This window comes from Macrotis lagotis, chromosome 7, assembly GCF_037893015.1.
Source record: "Macrotis lagotis isolate mMagLag1 chromosome 7, bilby.v1.9.chrom.fasta, whole genome shotgun sequence".
In the NCBI taxonomy this organism is placed as follows: Eukaryota; Metazoa; Chordata; class Mammalia; order Peramelemorphia; family Peramelidae; genus Macrotis; species Macrotis lagotis.
The window spans coordinates 111,156,563-111,173,162 of NC_133664.1; the positions used below are offsets into that span (position 1 = coordinate 111,156,563).

At 37.3% G+C, this 16,600-nt stretch overlaps 1 protein-coding gene across 1 annotated transcript in view; it reads left to right on the forward strand.

Moving 5' to 3' along the window:
• Positions 1-14,730, forward strand: part of CREB3L2 (cAMP responsive element binding protein 3 like 2) — a 171,284-nt gene extending 156,554 nt beyond the window's left edge. Inside the window, exons 9-12 of the mRNA XM_074193596.1 lie at positions 9,073-9,172; positions 9,489-9,615; positions 11,586-11,820; positions 13,457-14,730. Coding sequence (XP_074049697.1) covers positions 9,073-9,172; positions 9,489-9,615; positions 11,586-11,820; positions 13,457-13,532 — 538 coding nt within the window. The 3' untranslated portion in view covers positions 13,533-14,730. The remainder of the gene's footprint in view (positions 1-9,072; positions 9,173-9,488; positions 9,616-11,585; positions 11,821-13,456) is intronic.
• The last annotated feature ends 1,870 nt before the right edge of the window (positions 14,731-16,600 follow it).

A 16,600-nucleotide genomic window follows, 5' to 3' on the forward strand; every position in this document is an offset into this window, starting at 1 on the left:
TTTGATAGTGCTGATAGCTTTTGAGAGATAGTACTGATGGTTTTTGAGAGATGTCTAGAACATCTAGAACAAAGTGATTTGTTCAGAACCAGTGTGAATCAGACTTGAGACTTGAATCCAGGTCTTCCTGGTTCTGAAGTTGATTGATTACATTTGGATCTATACATTACATTATACAATATATTATACATTTGGATCTATACATTACAGTATACAATACATTATATAACTATACAATGTATTACAATCAGAACCATATGAGTCAGACAAGAGACTTTAACCCAGGTCTTCCTAGTTCTGAAGTTAACTTTCCACCATTCCATTTTGCTTTTTCTGATTCTTAAGATCACAGATTTTTGATTATATTAAATGATTAGAATTTCTAATTTGTAATTAGAAAGCTACTGGAATAGTTTCCACATGGTGACTTAAGGGGCTGGTTTACATAGAATCAGAGAAACTTCGAGTTAACAGATACCCCATAACCCATTTTATCTAATTTATTCGAAACAAAAACCCCCGTTATGACAAATTGTCATCCATTTTGTTTTTTATTTGAAGCCCTCTAGTGGGGAAGAACCCATCAACTCTTAAACTGCCATACTCCACTTTTTTTTAGCTTTATTAGTTAGGGAATTTTTCCTTAAATAAAACTAAAATCTAACTCTTTTCAACTTTTGAACTTAATTCTGTACTCTGGGGCTAAACCTAACCACTCTTTCATAGGATAGCATTTCAGATATTTGAAGTAAATTCTTGTGATTGCCTCTCACACCCCTACACCTTCTTCCGAGACTTCTGTAGGGTAAACATTTCTAGTTCCTTCACTGAATCCTTAATAGGTCAAAAAAAATTAGCTTCCCCATACTCTTCCATAAGTGTTAATCCTTAACTATTCCTCTTTTTTTTTTCTTTGACCTTTTCTGGATAATGTTTTACATGAGGGTACCTATGGATCTGCTATTTTAAGGACAGCTGCTTCCTTAGATGGTCCAGCTCCATCCTCTTCTGGAAGAGCCTCTATCTGTAGGTCACTTTCTTCCAGTGTCTCTTGCTGGAGCACCTGGGGAAATCTGAAGGGTACAGCCATGGTTCATCTGGGTCATGAAATCACCAAACTCTCCCCAACTCAGAGTAGTAAGAAAGGCTCAGACTTTAATTCACAGGTTGCACAAAAGGTTTACAAGTTACTACAAAATGTTCACAAGCTACTGTAAACAGGTCACTAGCTGTGTTCTTTGGAGAAACAGCTAGATAATAAGTCTTACTACTGCTGTCAGCTAAAGGGAAAGGGAGATTATAGGACAGGTGTTTAGCTGAAGTGGAGGGAAAGAAGGGCTAAAGTGAAGGTAGGAAACCATTGATCCCCAATGAGAGAATGTAGTCTCATAGTAATCAAGTTTAGGTACTTTAACAAGTCAAAGAGGGTTGAGTTTCTAAGGATTAATAAGGTTAAGCAAAAAGAGATAATTACAAGCTGGGAAGGAAGGTGAGTTTCTAAGAAGGTAGTGGAGTTAAACAAAAAAAGAGACAGGGAGAATAGCAAAGAGGATGGTCAAGTAAAGAAAGGGAAAGGGAAAGGAAACAGCCATGAGATAGTGACTGACTTATATCAACATAGATCCAACCACATGGAGCTGAGATCACATGGATCTAGCCTGGAGAAGGAAAGGGGAAAAGAAATTGGCTAGCAGCTACCCAACTGAGTCTCATAGGGGAAAAAAGGGCAAATTGGGGCAGAAGCTTTCTTAAATACTGTTCACTGGTGGATAGAATACATATTTAAGGAGTTGCAGAGTCTAGGGTAAAGGTTCCAAGGGCTGGTCTTAATTAACACCTGGTCTTAAGGTACCATTTTCCTGCACATGGATGGTGACTACTGTGCTTACCCCCAGGGAGTGACCTGCGATCAGACATGTGGCCACCCAGCAAGTTTAGACATAGGTATATTCATATATAGGGGGGTTTCTAAAAGTCACTTTAACAGTACAGGAATATAAAAGGATTTGTTTTTTTTCTTAAAAGGAATGGTGTTATCCTTAATTTCCTGGAAAGGAGAGATGTTCTCTTTGAATCTCTTTATCTTCTTTTCTAAGAGGGAGTCTAGATTCCTTCTTGAACATAGATAACAATTACTTGTCCTTGAAAAGGAAATAAAATCATATATCCCATTGGGGGTCATTGAAAAAATTCTTCCTGTTTTCTTTACTTTCTGGTATCAAGATCCTCAGTTCTTTGCCTTTCTTGCTAGTATCTCTTATGAAAAATTTTCTTGGAATTCCTTAGTAGCCATAACCAACTTCCTTTCCCTTACTTCACCAACTTCTTTCTCTTTCCTATCCTTCAGCTCAATTCTGAGTCCTTCTCTTTTTCATGTTTCCTCCTTTTTTTTTCCTTTTTCTTTCCTTCAGGTCCTCCAAAATTTCTCTTTTCCAGGCTCAATATCTTTTGGGGCTTTGATTTAAAAAAAAATAACCTTACTTATTGTCTTTGATTAAACTACTGATATAGTAGAAGAGGTAACCCTGGCCCAACTTCATAGTGATTTCTTAAACTATAGACACAAAAAAGAATATCAAGTCTTATACTGTGTCTTATCATAGGATTATATCTTACAATTTGTCTTATCTTGAATATTTTGCTTATTCTCTTTTGAAGCATCTCCCAAGATATTGGATAATATTTTATTCTGAGCCAGAATGACAGCTGGCTCTGACTGCTCTTTTGAAGGGCCTAAACAAGGAAAGCTACTTATTATTTTTATTAATACCTCATCATGGGACAACATCCATTTTTTTCCAAAGAGTGCTGGACATCCCTCCTTAACAAATTGTGGAAAATCTGTTTGAAAAATGTGTGCTATGATTGTTCAGAAGCTGATTATGCTAAAATGAGACCAATCCTCTGAAAGTCCATGAATTTATTAATCTTTAATTAGTAATGATTACTAATGGTTAGGAATGCTATAGTGAAGAAGAATAAGCAAATATTGAGCTTTAAATACACGATTGGATTTGCCATATACTTGACTTTTAATCACTTTACTTTTGAAGATAGTTTTGTTTGTTTCATCTGATGGCTTTCAGACAGGCTGACCTCATGGATCTCTTACCTTCAGTGTATGAGTTTACTTTAGCAGCACCATCAAAACAATCATATCATCCCACTTAAGGTTTGGTCAGCAGCTCTTCATTAATGGAGGGGAAGCTTATTTACATTCAATTCAGCAAACATTTATTAACCACTACTCTCTACAAATAATTGGACTGATTGCTGTGGACATTAAGATGGAACTCGATGCATGAGGATTTAGTTCTAGATAGAGTCCCTGAAATATATAATTGGAAAAGGGAGTGGAGTAGTCATTTAGCAAAAGTTAAGAGTTGGACAGCCTGGAGTTCAGTTTCTAAAGACCTAAAGGAAGATCTCCTCTCAGTTGATTAGATCTTTTGTAATGAATTTTGTAATGGATCAGATTCACATTAGGAGGGGAAGATATGTATGATTCGTGAAGTATTGGAGGAAATACCACATTGATTGAGTTTGGGGTACCTGGGGTACATGAAGCATAAGAATGCTTTCTTCTTCTTCCCCATTCAGTGACACATGGCAGGTGAGGCAGAAATGAGCCTTACCTTTGATTATGAAGGGTTGAATACATATAATAAGCTCATGTACCTCTTCATCATCCTTTGAGGTTGCTTGAAAAATTAGTCCTCCTGTGGTATGAGTAAATTGGCTAATGGTAATGATAATGAAACTGATACTATTTGCTATTTAGTCATTATTTTTAGTCACTTCTGAAGATACTGTGATTTTATCAGTTTAGATATTTCTTTCACCAATGTAAAAATACAACTGTTCCATGACTTAGTAAATGACTTCATGAATTGTTAGAGTTAAAAAATAGTCATCATTTGCTGGATAATCTTCTGGTAACAAGCCTCTTTGAATTTAACTAGGAAAATCCTTATTGAGAGATTCAAATTTATAACTGAACCCCTACTAAAAGCCTTTCTAGGAGACATGCCAGAGCTTGTCCTCTAATGCCATACTGGATTTTATTTTGTTTTATTTTTGTCCGGACCTGTGAATTTCTCAGTGCAGGCAGTTCCCTGGATGGAAACTCACTTTACCATTGTAGATTAACAATTTATCTATAATTTACAGTCTTAGGGGACAACTAGGTGGCCCAGAGGATAGAGTACCAGACCTGGATCCAGGAAAACTCATCTTCCTGGGTTCAGATCTGACCTCAGAGACTTTCTACCTATGTGAGCCTGAGCAAATCACATTACCCTGTTTGCTCCAGTTTCCTCATCTGTAAAATAACCTGAAGAAGGAAATGGTTAAACCACTCTAGTATCTTTGCCAAAAAATCTCTATATGACTGAAAAATGACTGAACAATCTATAGCCTTAGAAAGTTTAATAGAACACTGAAAGATTAAATGATTTGTCATTGGTTCAAACATAATTTGTCAGCCATGGCTGGTTTGTGTTATGGGTAGGACTTGAGCACAGATCATCTTGGCTCCTTAAAATGGTCCTCATTCTACTCTGCCATGATGCCTCTAATCTTGTATTGCCTAAGATCTATTATATGAGATCAGACTATGATTATAGTAGAGAATTTGGGATATCATCAGTAGAACATTGTTGGATAGTATTTAGAGTCATTCTTGGGCTGGTGGCTTCAAGTTTGTTGAGTATAAAGTTCCCATAAGAACCTCTTCCCTGGGCTCATACCCTTAGCTACATGTAGGCACTTCAATGTATGACTAAGACACACAGGGTAACAGGGAAAGAGTGAGTCTAGAACAATTCTAGAACAATTTTTTTAAGGCAATGTGGCTTGCCCAAAGTCACAGAGCTAGGCATTTACTAAGTGTCTGAGACCAGATTTGAACTCAGGTCCTCCTGACTATAGGGCCTGTGCTCCATCCACTGTATCATCTAGCTGCCCTACTTCTAGAATAATTTAAAGTGTTTTTCCGACTAAAGATAAATCAGCAAGGTTACCATTCATATGAAACTCCATTAGGTTATTGTTAGTGTCAGTTCTCTTTATAACTTGACTATTTAATGTTGAAGCTACATTGCTGTCAATATTTTGTTTTATAATTGGATTTAATGGAATTAATGGTTAGCATTTGTGTTATTTAGATTAATATAGTAGATAATAGACCATGGAGCTTTAGAATCAGCAGGAACCAGAAATATCATCTATTGCAATTTCCTCATTCCTCATGTGAGAAAGCAGAGTCTCTGACAATGTTCTTGAGCTGTATTACAGATCATGACCAAAGTCAAGTATTGTTTGTTTCCAATTTTCAAAGAATGCATATCCTGGCTCTGAAAAACTATGGGACAAAAGTTCTTAATTTTTTTAGAGTCATAAACTCCTTTGGTAGTCTGGTGAAATGTATGTAACCCTTCTTAGAGGATTTTTAAATAAATAGCATTATAAAGGAAACCAATTATATTGAAACATCATTATCAAAATATTTTAAAAACAAGTTTGTGAGGCACACATTAAGATCTCCTGTTATAGGAGTAACTAAAACTAGTTAATATTTTGAGAGGCTTTGGTCCAGGCCTACGATTTCACAGTGTGGGAATTTCCTTCTGTCTCTGTAAATCTACAACTCCTTTGTGACTCAAAATCTTTATACAGTTGCTTGGAATACCAAGAGGCTAAGCCCAGAGTCACAAAGAGAGTATTTGTTAAGTTGAGGCTTAAGCTTGTCTTCATCTATAGTTCCTTGCTACCTGATGTTTCCATGGCATGTTTGCCTATCTATCTATCTATCTATCTATCTATCTATCTATCTATCTATCTATCTATCTATTTTCCAATTACATGCAAAGATAATTTTCAGCATTTAACCTTTTTCAAGCTTTGGAATGCCACATTTTTCTACCACCTTCCCTTCCTTCCTCTCTCCTCAAGGCAGTGAGCAATCTGATAAAAGTTGTACATCTAAAATTGTGTTTAACATATTTTTTTTATTAGTCAAGCATGAAAGAAGAACTAGAACAAAGGGAGGGAAAAAAGGAAAATATAAAAGAAGTTTTTAAAAGTGAGTGAATCAATACATTTTGAGTGAATTATATGTGTTTAAGGATTGTTCCAGCTAGTTTCAACTTAACTTAGCTGAAGGGCAGTCATCAGAATTTTATTTCCATTGGTCTTCGCGTTCAGTGGCACCAACTTTGACAGGGAGGGACAAGCAGCACATTCTGAGACAAGTTACTCCTCAACATAGACAGAGAAAGGGACCCTGAATTTGGTATCAGAGGGATTCCTTGCCAATTCTAGCTCTGCCACAAAGTATGTCTATGATCTTGGACAAATCACTTAGCTTTCTCTAGGGTCTGTAAAATTAGGCAGTTGGATGACCTCTGAAATCTCTTCTGGTCATGAATGGATAATTCTGTGATTCTCTCTTTAATCTGATATGGGAACTTCCTTTGTGAATGTATTTATCTCAGCAGAGCTGAATTAGAAGCTTCCAGAAGTTTTGAAAAGTACTGCCAGCAAATAAATGTTGCTTATTAGCTCATATTTATATGACATTTTGTGACTTATTAAAACACTTCTCTCATTGCTCTACTGTGGAGTAGAGAGTACAAATATGCTTACCCTGACTTTACAGGTAAAGATCAGAAACTTGAAATGACCTGCCCACTTTCTTATAGCTAATATGTATCAGAGACAGGACACTCAACATTAGAACTTTCCTCCCCAAATTCAGGGATTTCTTTATGGCACGTTGTCTTTTGAGATCTGGAAAAAATATTATACATATAGGAATTCCTAAATATCGATCACACCTTATTTATGAATCTTTCCTTGATCATCTTAAGATGGAAATAACTTAGAAGCTTTCCTACCTCTGAAATAAAATAAGGGAGGAGGAGGAGAAAGAGTACACATTTACATATATATATATATACATATATACATATACATATATATATATATATATCAATAACCTCTGTGACAGTTACATAAATTCTTTACAAATATTATCTCATTTGATCCTCACACCTACCCATGAGGTAGTTGTTATTTATATTCAGTTGTTGAAACTGAAGTAGGAAGAGGTTAATTGACTTGCCCAACATCACAGAATAAGTATCTGCAGTTAGATTTGAACTCAGATCTTTCTGGCTTCATGCCTAGCACCTTGTCCACTATGTCACACAGTTTTCTGAAAAACTTTTATTTTGTATGGTAAACCATACAGCTAAAATTTTGAATTGGGTACTAACTCTTTAAATTCTTAGGACTTCACCTTGGCATTCTTTTTGCTTATACCAGTCCTCCTAAATTTTTTCTCCTCACATATTTATCTTAGGCAGAAAATACTAAATTGAACTTTACCTTTTTATGAATCAGGATCATTATGAAATCAGTTATCATCATAGAATGAGTTGTAGCTATAGATGCAAATGCAGGTGGTGAAGGGGACATTGATCTGAAAGAATACCGACCCTAGAAATGACCCTGGTGTTTGATTTCTTGAAACCTTCCTGGTACATGTTGGATTTTGTTCATTTTCCCATTTCTCACAAAGAAAGAAGTGGAACACTATTACCTGGTTGCCTTTCATCAACATTAATTACTGAGTCAGACTGGAGACTTTCTCCCAAGTGATTTTTCCTTCTCTCTCTCTCTCTCTCAAAAATGCATATTATCTTCAAATGCGTCACCATCATCATCATCCAAAATAGTGTCTTTGATTCCTGCATTACTAATGTGATGGACTATCAGGCATGTTCTTTTCAGATTATACTACTTCTCTCTTATATTCTTTTCCAGTATGAAAGAATAGCTCCCTTTACCACATCAAAAATACAAGCTAGAATTCTTGGCAGTTTAGGGTGGGGGCAACCATATGAAAAGTACTATGGTACCCCAAACCTTCCTTTTTTTCCTTAAAAGACAGAAATGTGCAGCTTAAAGATAGCACAGTTTATATAGGCCCTCCTTTTAATGTTTGACGTTTAAAACAATTCCATTAACTGGCAGCATTTAAAATTGCCTCCTTAATTTTGGATTGAAACCTGTGCGATGGATTAACTTTTGCACAATATCTTTTCTTTTTATTCAGAGCAACATCCTAGGCCACAGGTTGATTTATTAAGATAGCACTGATGAGGGAAATAGGAAGATGGCAAATATATTCCCAGTTGTTCTCCAAGTTCCCTTGGGGCAGGCTTTATAATTGTCTAGCAATAGAATAGTTCTGTTTTCATCTGGTAAGCCTGTGGGTCTAAAATGACGTTTCTATAGAGATACCTTATGTACTTCTAAGTACAAGACTGAGGTGCTATTTCCCAATATACTCCTAAATACATGGAAAATTTTGAGACTTAGTTGTCATCACTCATCACTGATGGCTATTCTTTGCAGATGGAGTGTCTATTGCCCAATATTCACAGTCACTATTGATCAATATCTTCTCCTTTTTTTTCCTTTTGCTATGAAAAGGCTGTCATTTTCAGCTTTAATTTTTTAATAGGCATTGCCCCTCAGTTGTAGTCTGTCTTTCTGCTGGTGAACCAGTTTCAACAGGTGTCTCTTTGGGTTGTCTTGGTTGTATTCATGTTTCCATGTACATAGAGGTGTCTCTTTTATTTCAAAAAGGGAAGTTATTACTGAAGACTGTCTGGATAGCTGAAGTTTTGTTAAACCATTATTAAGATAATTGCCTTGTATTCTAGTCATTTGCAAGCTTCTCTTATCTCTCCTACAAAATTATAAACTCTAACCTGGCAGGGGTTAGGTCTTCATTCATATTCCCAGTATTCAACATATATATTTGTTGACTAATGATCAATAATTGTGACAGCTGTGCTGGGAGGCATTAACTTTCATATATCTTGCTTTTTAGGAAAGAAGGTTGTTTTGGCTTTTTCTTTGCCAGAATCACTATGCACTCTTTGTTAAAAAACCAAGCACAAAATCACAGGGAACAATTGTTTCTTGAAGCACAGCAGGGAGGGAGCCTGCTTATCTCTGAGCTTCCTTTCACTGTTGTTTTTTTTCATGCTACCCCTGCAGAACTCTCTTGCAACAGTTACAGAGACTCCAGTCTATGGTTGTCGGCAAGGTTTCCCGTTCCTGCAAAGCAGCCAGCACTCAGACAGGCACTTGTCTCATGGTGAGTCCCAAGGGGTAGAGGTTTTAAAAAAATAAAGTCATAGAAACTCTCTTCCTCTAATTCTTACTGTCTTTATTTTCTCCAAGTACACTGTCTTAATCCTAAAGGGATAGAGGAGTGGGAAAGCCATACTCAAGGATGTCACTGTTTCTGTGTGTTTAATTGCCTGATCTTTGACCTTGAGTCTTGTTAACATGAAGGTCTTGCTATAAGATGAGTTTCTCTTGTTTCCTTCTCCATGCATAAAATGTACTCTGTAGAATTTCTGCCTAGAAGTTTATAATTTTAAACTCTGAATGTTTTCTTTCTTGTCCAGGTTGTTGTATTATGTTTTGCTGTTGCATTTGGCAGTTTCTCTCAGAGCTATGGGTCCTATCCCTCTGCTACCAAGATGGTGCTTCCAAGCCAACATTCTACTCCAGAATCATACACAGCCTCTGTTGGTAAGGGAATATATTCCATCACTGCCTATCAGTATCTTCTCTTTTTGTCTCTCCTATTTTTCCTTTTCTGTTTTTCCTTTTCTGTTTTTCCTTTCCTTTTCTTCTGAAAGGGCATCCTAAAACAAATCCTTAACTCTCCTTTCTGAGCTATGATATGGATTTTCTGACCCACTGAGGACCTTTGCTCTTCTTCATGACATTTGGGAGAGGAATCTTCACCTGAAATGGTCCTTAAATAAATAGCCCCCCCCCGCCACTGAAGAAGAGATTCTTAAAATTTGAGTCCAATAACATGAGGGGTGCTTTCATGACTTATGTTGGGATTCTGAGGCTATAAAGAGTCTAGGTATTGGGTACCAGATGGAGAAATTATTTGTGATGGGAAGGGAGAAGGAACAGTGGCACAGGAATATAGATAATGTGAAGAAGCATGATTAGATAAAAAAAAATCTCTTATATGAAGACCAAAGATGCAATATGGTAGAAGTAACAACTATTGGAGAATGAGATTTTCTATTGAGTGGAAAAATTGTTTCTATTTTAAGTAACAAATCAAGGACTAAGTAAAATACCTAACCAAATCCATCAGAAAATGTATTCTCTTGTGCCTCTTCAATTTCTACTTGCATATGACAGATCTTAAGGCAATTTACATTGAAAGGAAGAGTTCCAAGGGGCAGAGTGGTTTTTCCAAACTTTCCTTATTCCTACTTTCCTAATTTTGGCATTCTATTTACCTCTTCCAATCCCCTCCCCTCCCCAGTTGTTCCTCCAATTAGAAACTGAATAGAAGTGAAAAATCAAAAGACTAATTTATTTTGTAAAATATAAAGTCCAGGACTTAAGAAATTTCCTGGTATGACTATATTGTAAACACTAGAATGACCAAAATTTAAGAATATACCAAAAGACCAAGATTCATCAGTTGATACAATGCCTTTTTTAAATACATAAGGCAAAGAAATTAGAATTAATTCAAATTAAAATTGTAATATTTTTACATCAGCTGGTGAGACTGAACTATTAGTATTAAGTAGTGACACCTACTGGTAAAATGTGATATTCTAATCCAGCTATGTTAACCATTATAGCCATTAAAAATTAAAGAGAAAATAAAAATGCTTATAATTGCAGATGTGAAGTTAGAAGACTGGAGATAGGAAAATTGTATTTATTGTCAAAGAGGGGATCTTAACTTCAAGGAAAGTACTTTTAAGTTCTAAAAGTGATCCAAGCAAAAGTGTTGCTCTTGCACCATAATGACAAAATTACCACAGGAAAGAGCAGGAGCTTAGCAACACATTTTAAGTGGTCTGTTGGGAAATTCCCACATTTCTGCATCCGCCCACTAACCACAGGAATATAGCTACAAATTATAAGGAACATTAACAAGAAAAATCAGATGTACATTAGGGAAATATTGTTATTCAATTAAAAGTGATGGATGCTTGAACTGTGACTTATAACCTTAGCTTGGAGAATGGAGATGGCCATAGTAACTCTCTTATTGTCTTTAAGCCCCATTTTCCTCATTGAAACATAGATTGGAGGTACCCTGGTTTTATCAAGTTTGAGCTTCCCCGAATCCTTGACTATTCACTACCATTTGCATATTGCTCCCCAAAAATGAGAATCAGGTGGTAAGTTGAGAGGGTGGATGTATAATGTCAAAATATTAAGGGTGACAACACCCTATGTTGATGTGCTTTTGTAGCTGTCATTTCAGTATAGTATCATTTTTAAATGTAGAAAGCATGGAAATCATCATGGAAACTAAGCCTCAGTTCTATGCTCTCTCAAATATTTAGCATGTCGGGGTCTATCTTGAATAGTGATGGAAGTTATCTGAAGGAAGTGAAAGCATGCAGCTTCCTAAACTCTACTGTTTGTGGAGACCTGCCTTTTAAGACCAACCTTGACTATGGTGTACGTGATCGCTCCTTACCTCTGTTCCCTTATTCTGTACTTAGTGAGATCCAGGAGTCTGCTGATATATGAAGAACCCCCTCCATTGGAGGAGTCTCAGACCCCAGGGTTACCTGGGGATCGAGGGGATATCGAGGACAGAGAAAGAGGCCCCCCAATCCTTGGAATGTCCATCTTGGAACCAAGACCCAAGTCTGAAGAAGTTGATGTTGCTCAGTTCAGGATATCAAATGAGACAAGGTTAGAGAAGTCAGTGCTGTTGGAACTTGGGCAGCACAGGTGAGTGGAAAGGAAACATGTTTATTTTCTTCTGCTTTGGGGTTTGCAAGAACATCAATTGGAACCTAGCTGGAGACATATTTTTGTGACCTCTGATGACCATGTGAGTTTAGTCTAGTCCTTTTGCTGCTATCATTGACTACTAATGGATTATGATTGCCCTAAACTCCATTCCTGCTCAATGATATCAGAAAAGGAGTAGTGGGATCTCTGCTGCCTATCAGCTACTGTTCTGAGTTGGAAATCGGAGCAAGGATTGCAATGAGACCTACACATTAGTAGCTACTTAAGTAACAGTAGGGAACTGGAACATGGAGAACTCAGCTGCCCACATACCCAGCATATGTCAACCTCCAGTTTAAGAAATTTTAGGGTGTTTTTTTTTTAAAACCTCGAGGTTGACTTTTTCATATGACATAATATTGAAATTTGGTTTGGTCTAAACTGAAGTTTACCTTTTTTGCTGTCTGTGAAAAGAAAGCAAATGAATGCTATGGAATTTGCTATTTTCATGACTCATGTGCTCATTAAAACAACTCTTCCAAGACCCTATGACTTATTGGTGGTTTTTAAAGCAATTAATACAAGTTACAATAATAATCAAAAAGACTATATGAAAAACTTTCATTACTCTAGGCAAGTTACTATGGCAGATATTGAGAAAATAAGAAGTGTATGTGAAATGAAATGAGAAATGAGAAAAATAGAGAGAAAAGAAGAGAGGAGAAGAGAAAAGAGGCAGGGAGGAAAGGGAGAAGAAGGGAAGAAGGGGGAGAGACAGAGAAAAGCAGACAATTGGAAGGAGAGAGAAGAGAGAATATTTACACAGAGGGTCTCAAGTTCATGCTCCTTGGCTAGCCCAAAGGGTTGTTGTGAGTAGGATAGTGGAAAGAGTATTCATTGGATTTTAGAATCAAAGGACCTTCATTCAAATCACACTTTTGCCAGTTATTAGCCATGTGAACATGTACTACTATTTTACTCTGTAATGAAAATTACATGAATTCAGATTTATAGGTTTCATAAGCACTTTTATAGGCACATTATTTATAGGTCCTCACAAGAGCCCTGTGGGATTTTATTCCCATTATACAGATGAAAAAATTGTAACTGAGAGATTTTATGGATATTCCTAAGGTTACATAGCCACTTGTAAGTTTGAGACTTTTCCTACTACTCACTATTGTCCCATTCATCCACTTATCCACTCCCTCCATCTATCTTCTCTCCCACTTAAGTGATCTTCACTTAAGAGTTTGAATCTGAGTACATTTCTTACATATCTGCCTCAGAAACTTACTAGTTTTGTAAGCTTGGACATTTGATCTGGAGTTGATTATAGAGATGACCCAAGGCCACTCGTCCAACCCTTTCATTTCACAGATGTGGAAATTAAGGCACAGAAGTTGAGTCTTGTCCAAACTTACACAGATAGTAAGTTTCTGAGGCAGTATTTGAATCTAAATCTTCCTGACTTTTAAACCCACAACTGTCTCCATTGCACCATGATGCCTAGACTGGTAGGAGGGAAAATGTCTGAGTTAAGTGGCAAAAACTAGATGGTCAAACCTTGAGTAACAGTGGTTGGGGAGGGTGCTATAGCTATGGACTAATATATGTTCTTCCTCCTTTACAGGGTCAGCTCCAAACTGGAGGCAAACAAAACCCTCAAAGTCATTGAAATTGACAGAAGGGTCAATGCTACTTTTTAAAGAGCTTCGTCATCTCCTCTTCTTCCTCACCTTGTCCTTCACTCCCATTACCTTTTTCATGAAACAGAACTCACCCAACCTTAATCAAAGCACAGCAGAGTATTAGTTTGGCTTGAGCAGGAACTTCATTAGATATACTGAGGGATCTTGATCTCCTCAGATGTCATTCCTTTTTTTTCCCTCCTGTATTTCTTTTTCTCTCATTGTCACAGAAAATTATTTTAGCATTAGGGTCAGGGAGTAGGTCGTAGACTTTTTTTCCAACAATTGTGCCAAGAACTTGTTTCCTAGCCCTCTGCATGGTGGCAAGATAAATGCTAGAGGAAGAGATGAACCTCTTTGAGGAGGGTCCCCAGTCTCAGCAAAGAGAATCCCAGAAGCCTCTTTTTGGGAAGTGGCTGATCTAGCTGGCCTATCCAGGTGTTTAGCCTTGGGGTGGGGTGGGGTGAGAGAGCAAACTGAGGTCACCTGGATGAAGCCTCTTACAATTCTTAAGAGACCTGTCAGGAAAACACATCTATGTTAAAATTTCTAACCTACTCTCTTTATGCTTTCACAATTTGGGTTCCCTTTTACCATCATCCTCTTCATAAGACTTCAGGTATAATACCTGAGGGAATGAAGCTTTCCTACTCCGGTCCTCCTTGTCTGTTCTTGTTGTTTGTAGTTCTTCCTTCCCCTTCCCCCTCTATCCATATACCCAGAGTTCTACCTCCCGAACTTCTCCTTGTTGTAAATAGTATTTATTAGCTTTCTGAGGCTTCCCTCTGGCAGCCAAACTGAAGAGATTGGATTCCTCCCCCTCAGCTTAGCCAGAGACTTGAATTGAGTTTTGGCATTGAGAGGGTGTGGGAGGCTCTGAATCCTGCCCCTTCCCTACCCTTCCTTCTACCCCCCACTTCCCAGCCCCAGTTTTACTTTTTATTTTAACTTTTTTTTTTAACCTTAAGCCTAAAAGAAAATTACAGGTCGAGAGTAGCCCCATAGGCAATGTCACTTCTAGACACCAAACACCAAACTCTGCCTTTCTAGGCAGACTCACCTGGGTTCTTGTGATGCAAGTACAGGGCTCCTTCCCTGCTTCTTTATGATGAAAGTCTAAAGTCCTGTCTCTGGGTCCGGGGACTTATAACTATTATTGCCCCTCTGGACCCTTTTCTTTAATTTTTCTAGAGCTTTCTGCTCCATTGACTCTACCTGTACAACAAGGAATACTTTGAGGAATTCCTTGTACTGTAGGGTAGATAACTTTGGCACCTACATACTTGTTTATTTGTTTTTTTCTTGGAGCCTTTGGCTTATCCAAAGAGATCTAACTTAATTGACCTTTGTGCCTTATTTTTAATGATTCAAGATAAACTTTTTATAAAAGACAAAATATTCTGCCCTTTCTCATATGAATAGGCAGTAGAAATTGCCTTTTTAATTGTGTATTGTAGAAAACTCTCCTTAACTTTTTCCCCTAGCTTGTAAAAAATTTTTGTAGGAAAAATATTTTCATTTTATATTTACATCTATAAGCGCTCTTTTTCTGCTTCTTTTGTTCCATCTGTCCATTCTGTTATTGTATGCTCCACTTAAGAGGGATTCTCAAAATGATCCAATAAGAGGTAGCAGGATTTGGCATCATTAACATTCCCTATCTTATCTTGTAAATGGATTCCTGTTTTGTCTGTTCTGATCCATTTGGGGATCATAGATGTTCTTCCTCTGTCCTCATTCTATTGCATATATCCTAAATTTCTCCTTTCTAGTCTTATACCAAATGTTTGATCCTAGATCTTAGGAATTATAGATTGTTAGACCAGAACAGGTCCTTCAAAATTATCCCCCTGGGCCCTAGGTAGTGTTGGTAGGTGTTGGAGGGGTAGAAGAAAAGTTATTTCTTATTCTCTCTACTCCTTGAATTTTGAATGAATATATGGCATTTAAGAACCTGGGAGTGATCTTGGTAATCATCTGATCCCTCTAATTTTTACAGATAAAGAAATTGAGGCAAAGTGAACTAACAAAGCCACACATGGAAGAGCTGGGATTAGAACTTATGTTTCTTGGCTCTGGTCTAACATTTTCTATGCCGTACTACTTATTTGGGTGATGGAGTTAAACAGGGTGAGGTACAAGTGATTTTAAAGGAGAGGTTCTCATTTTTGAAGGAACGAAGTGAGAGGACAACCCAGTGCAATGATCTCCATCGTTCCTTTGCCATCTTGTATGTCAGTGATCACTAGTTGTGACTAACAGTGGAAGACTCATGACTGTGCAAAAAGAAGCACATTTTCAGTGAAGATTGGCTTTAAGGAATTCCCCTTTCCTCTGTTTTAACTCCACCACACTCCTTTCCCTCATTTATCAGTGATGGGAGAGCCAGAGTACAGTCTCGCCAACAGTAAATTGTGTGGCATTGTTCTTGCCAACAGAACATGCTTTGAGACTTAATCTGCTTCTGGGTGCTTTTGAGTGGCCTACTACCCAGTGATATCTGGAAAAGAGCCCTTGGCTTGGAGGCCAAAGACTGATGTACGAGTCCAGGCTCTGTCACTTAATAGATGTGGGATAATGGCAAGTTCTTTAATTTCTTTAAACCTTTGTTTCCTCATCTGTAAAATTCCTGCACTGCCTACCTCACAGGGTTGTTGTGAGGATCACAAGAGATAATGTATGTAAAGCGCTTTATAAACCTTTCAGTGTAATGTTGTAAATGTAATCTATTATTATTATTGTTGTTGTTGTTGTTGTTGTTATATTGAGTAGCTTAACAAGCATTCTATTTAGAGGCACTATGGAGGCACCGTAGAGGCATCACAGAAGATAAAGAAAGACCAGACCATGAAGAATGGATGTTTCAAGTTCCGCCTGGTCATTAGCTTCATCCAGAACCATCAGTGGTTTGCTTTATGTTAATTTTCCAGTAGTGTAGTCTATGTCCAAGATGCCTGCTTTGCCCTGATGATTTCAGCAGCTCCCAAGTATTGGCAGGAGTTGGAGCCTAGGGAGCTTAAGTGTTGATGAATCAGGATATTAGAGGAGCCATAAAATAAATAAATAAACTATATTTGTGGAAATCA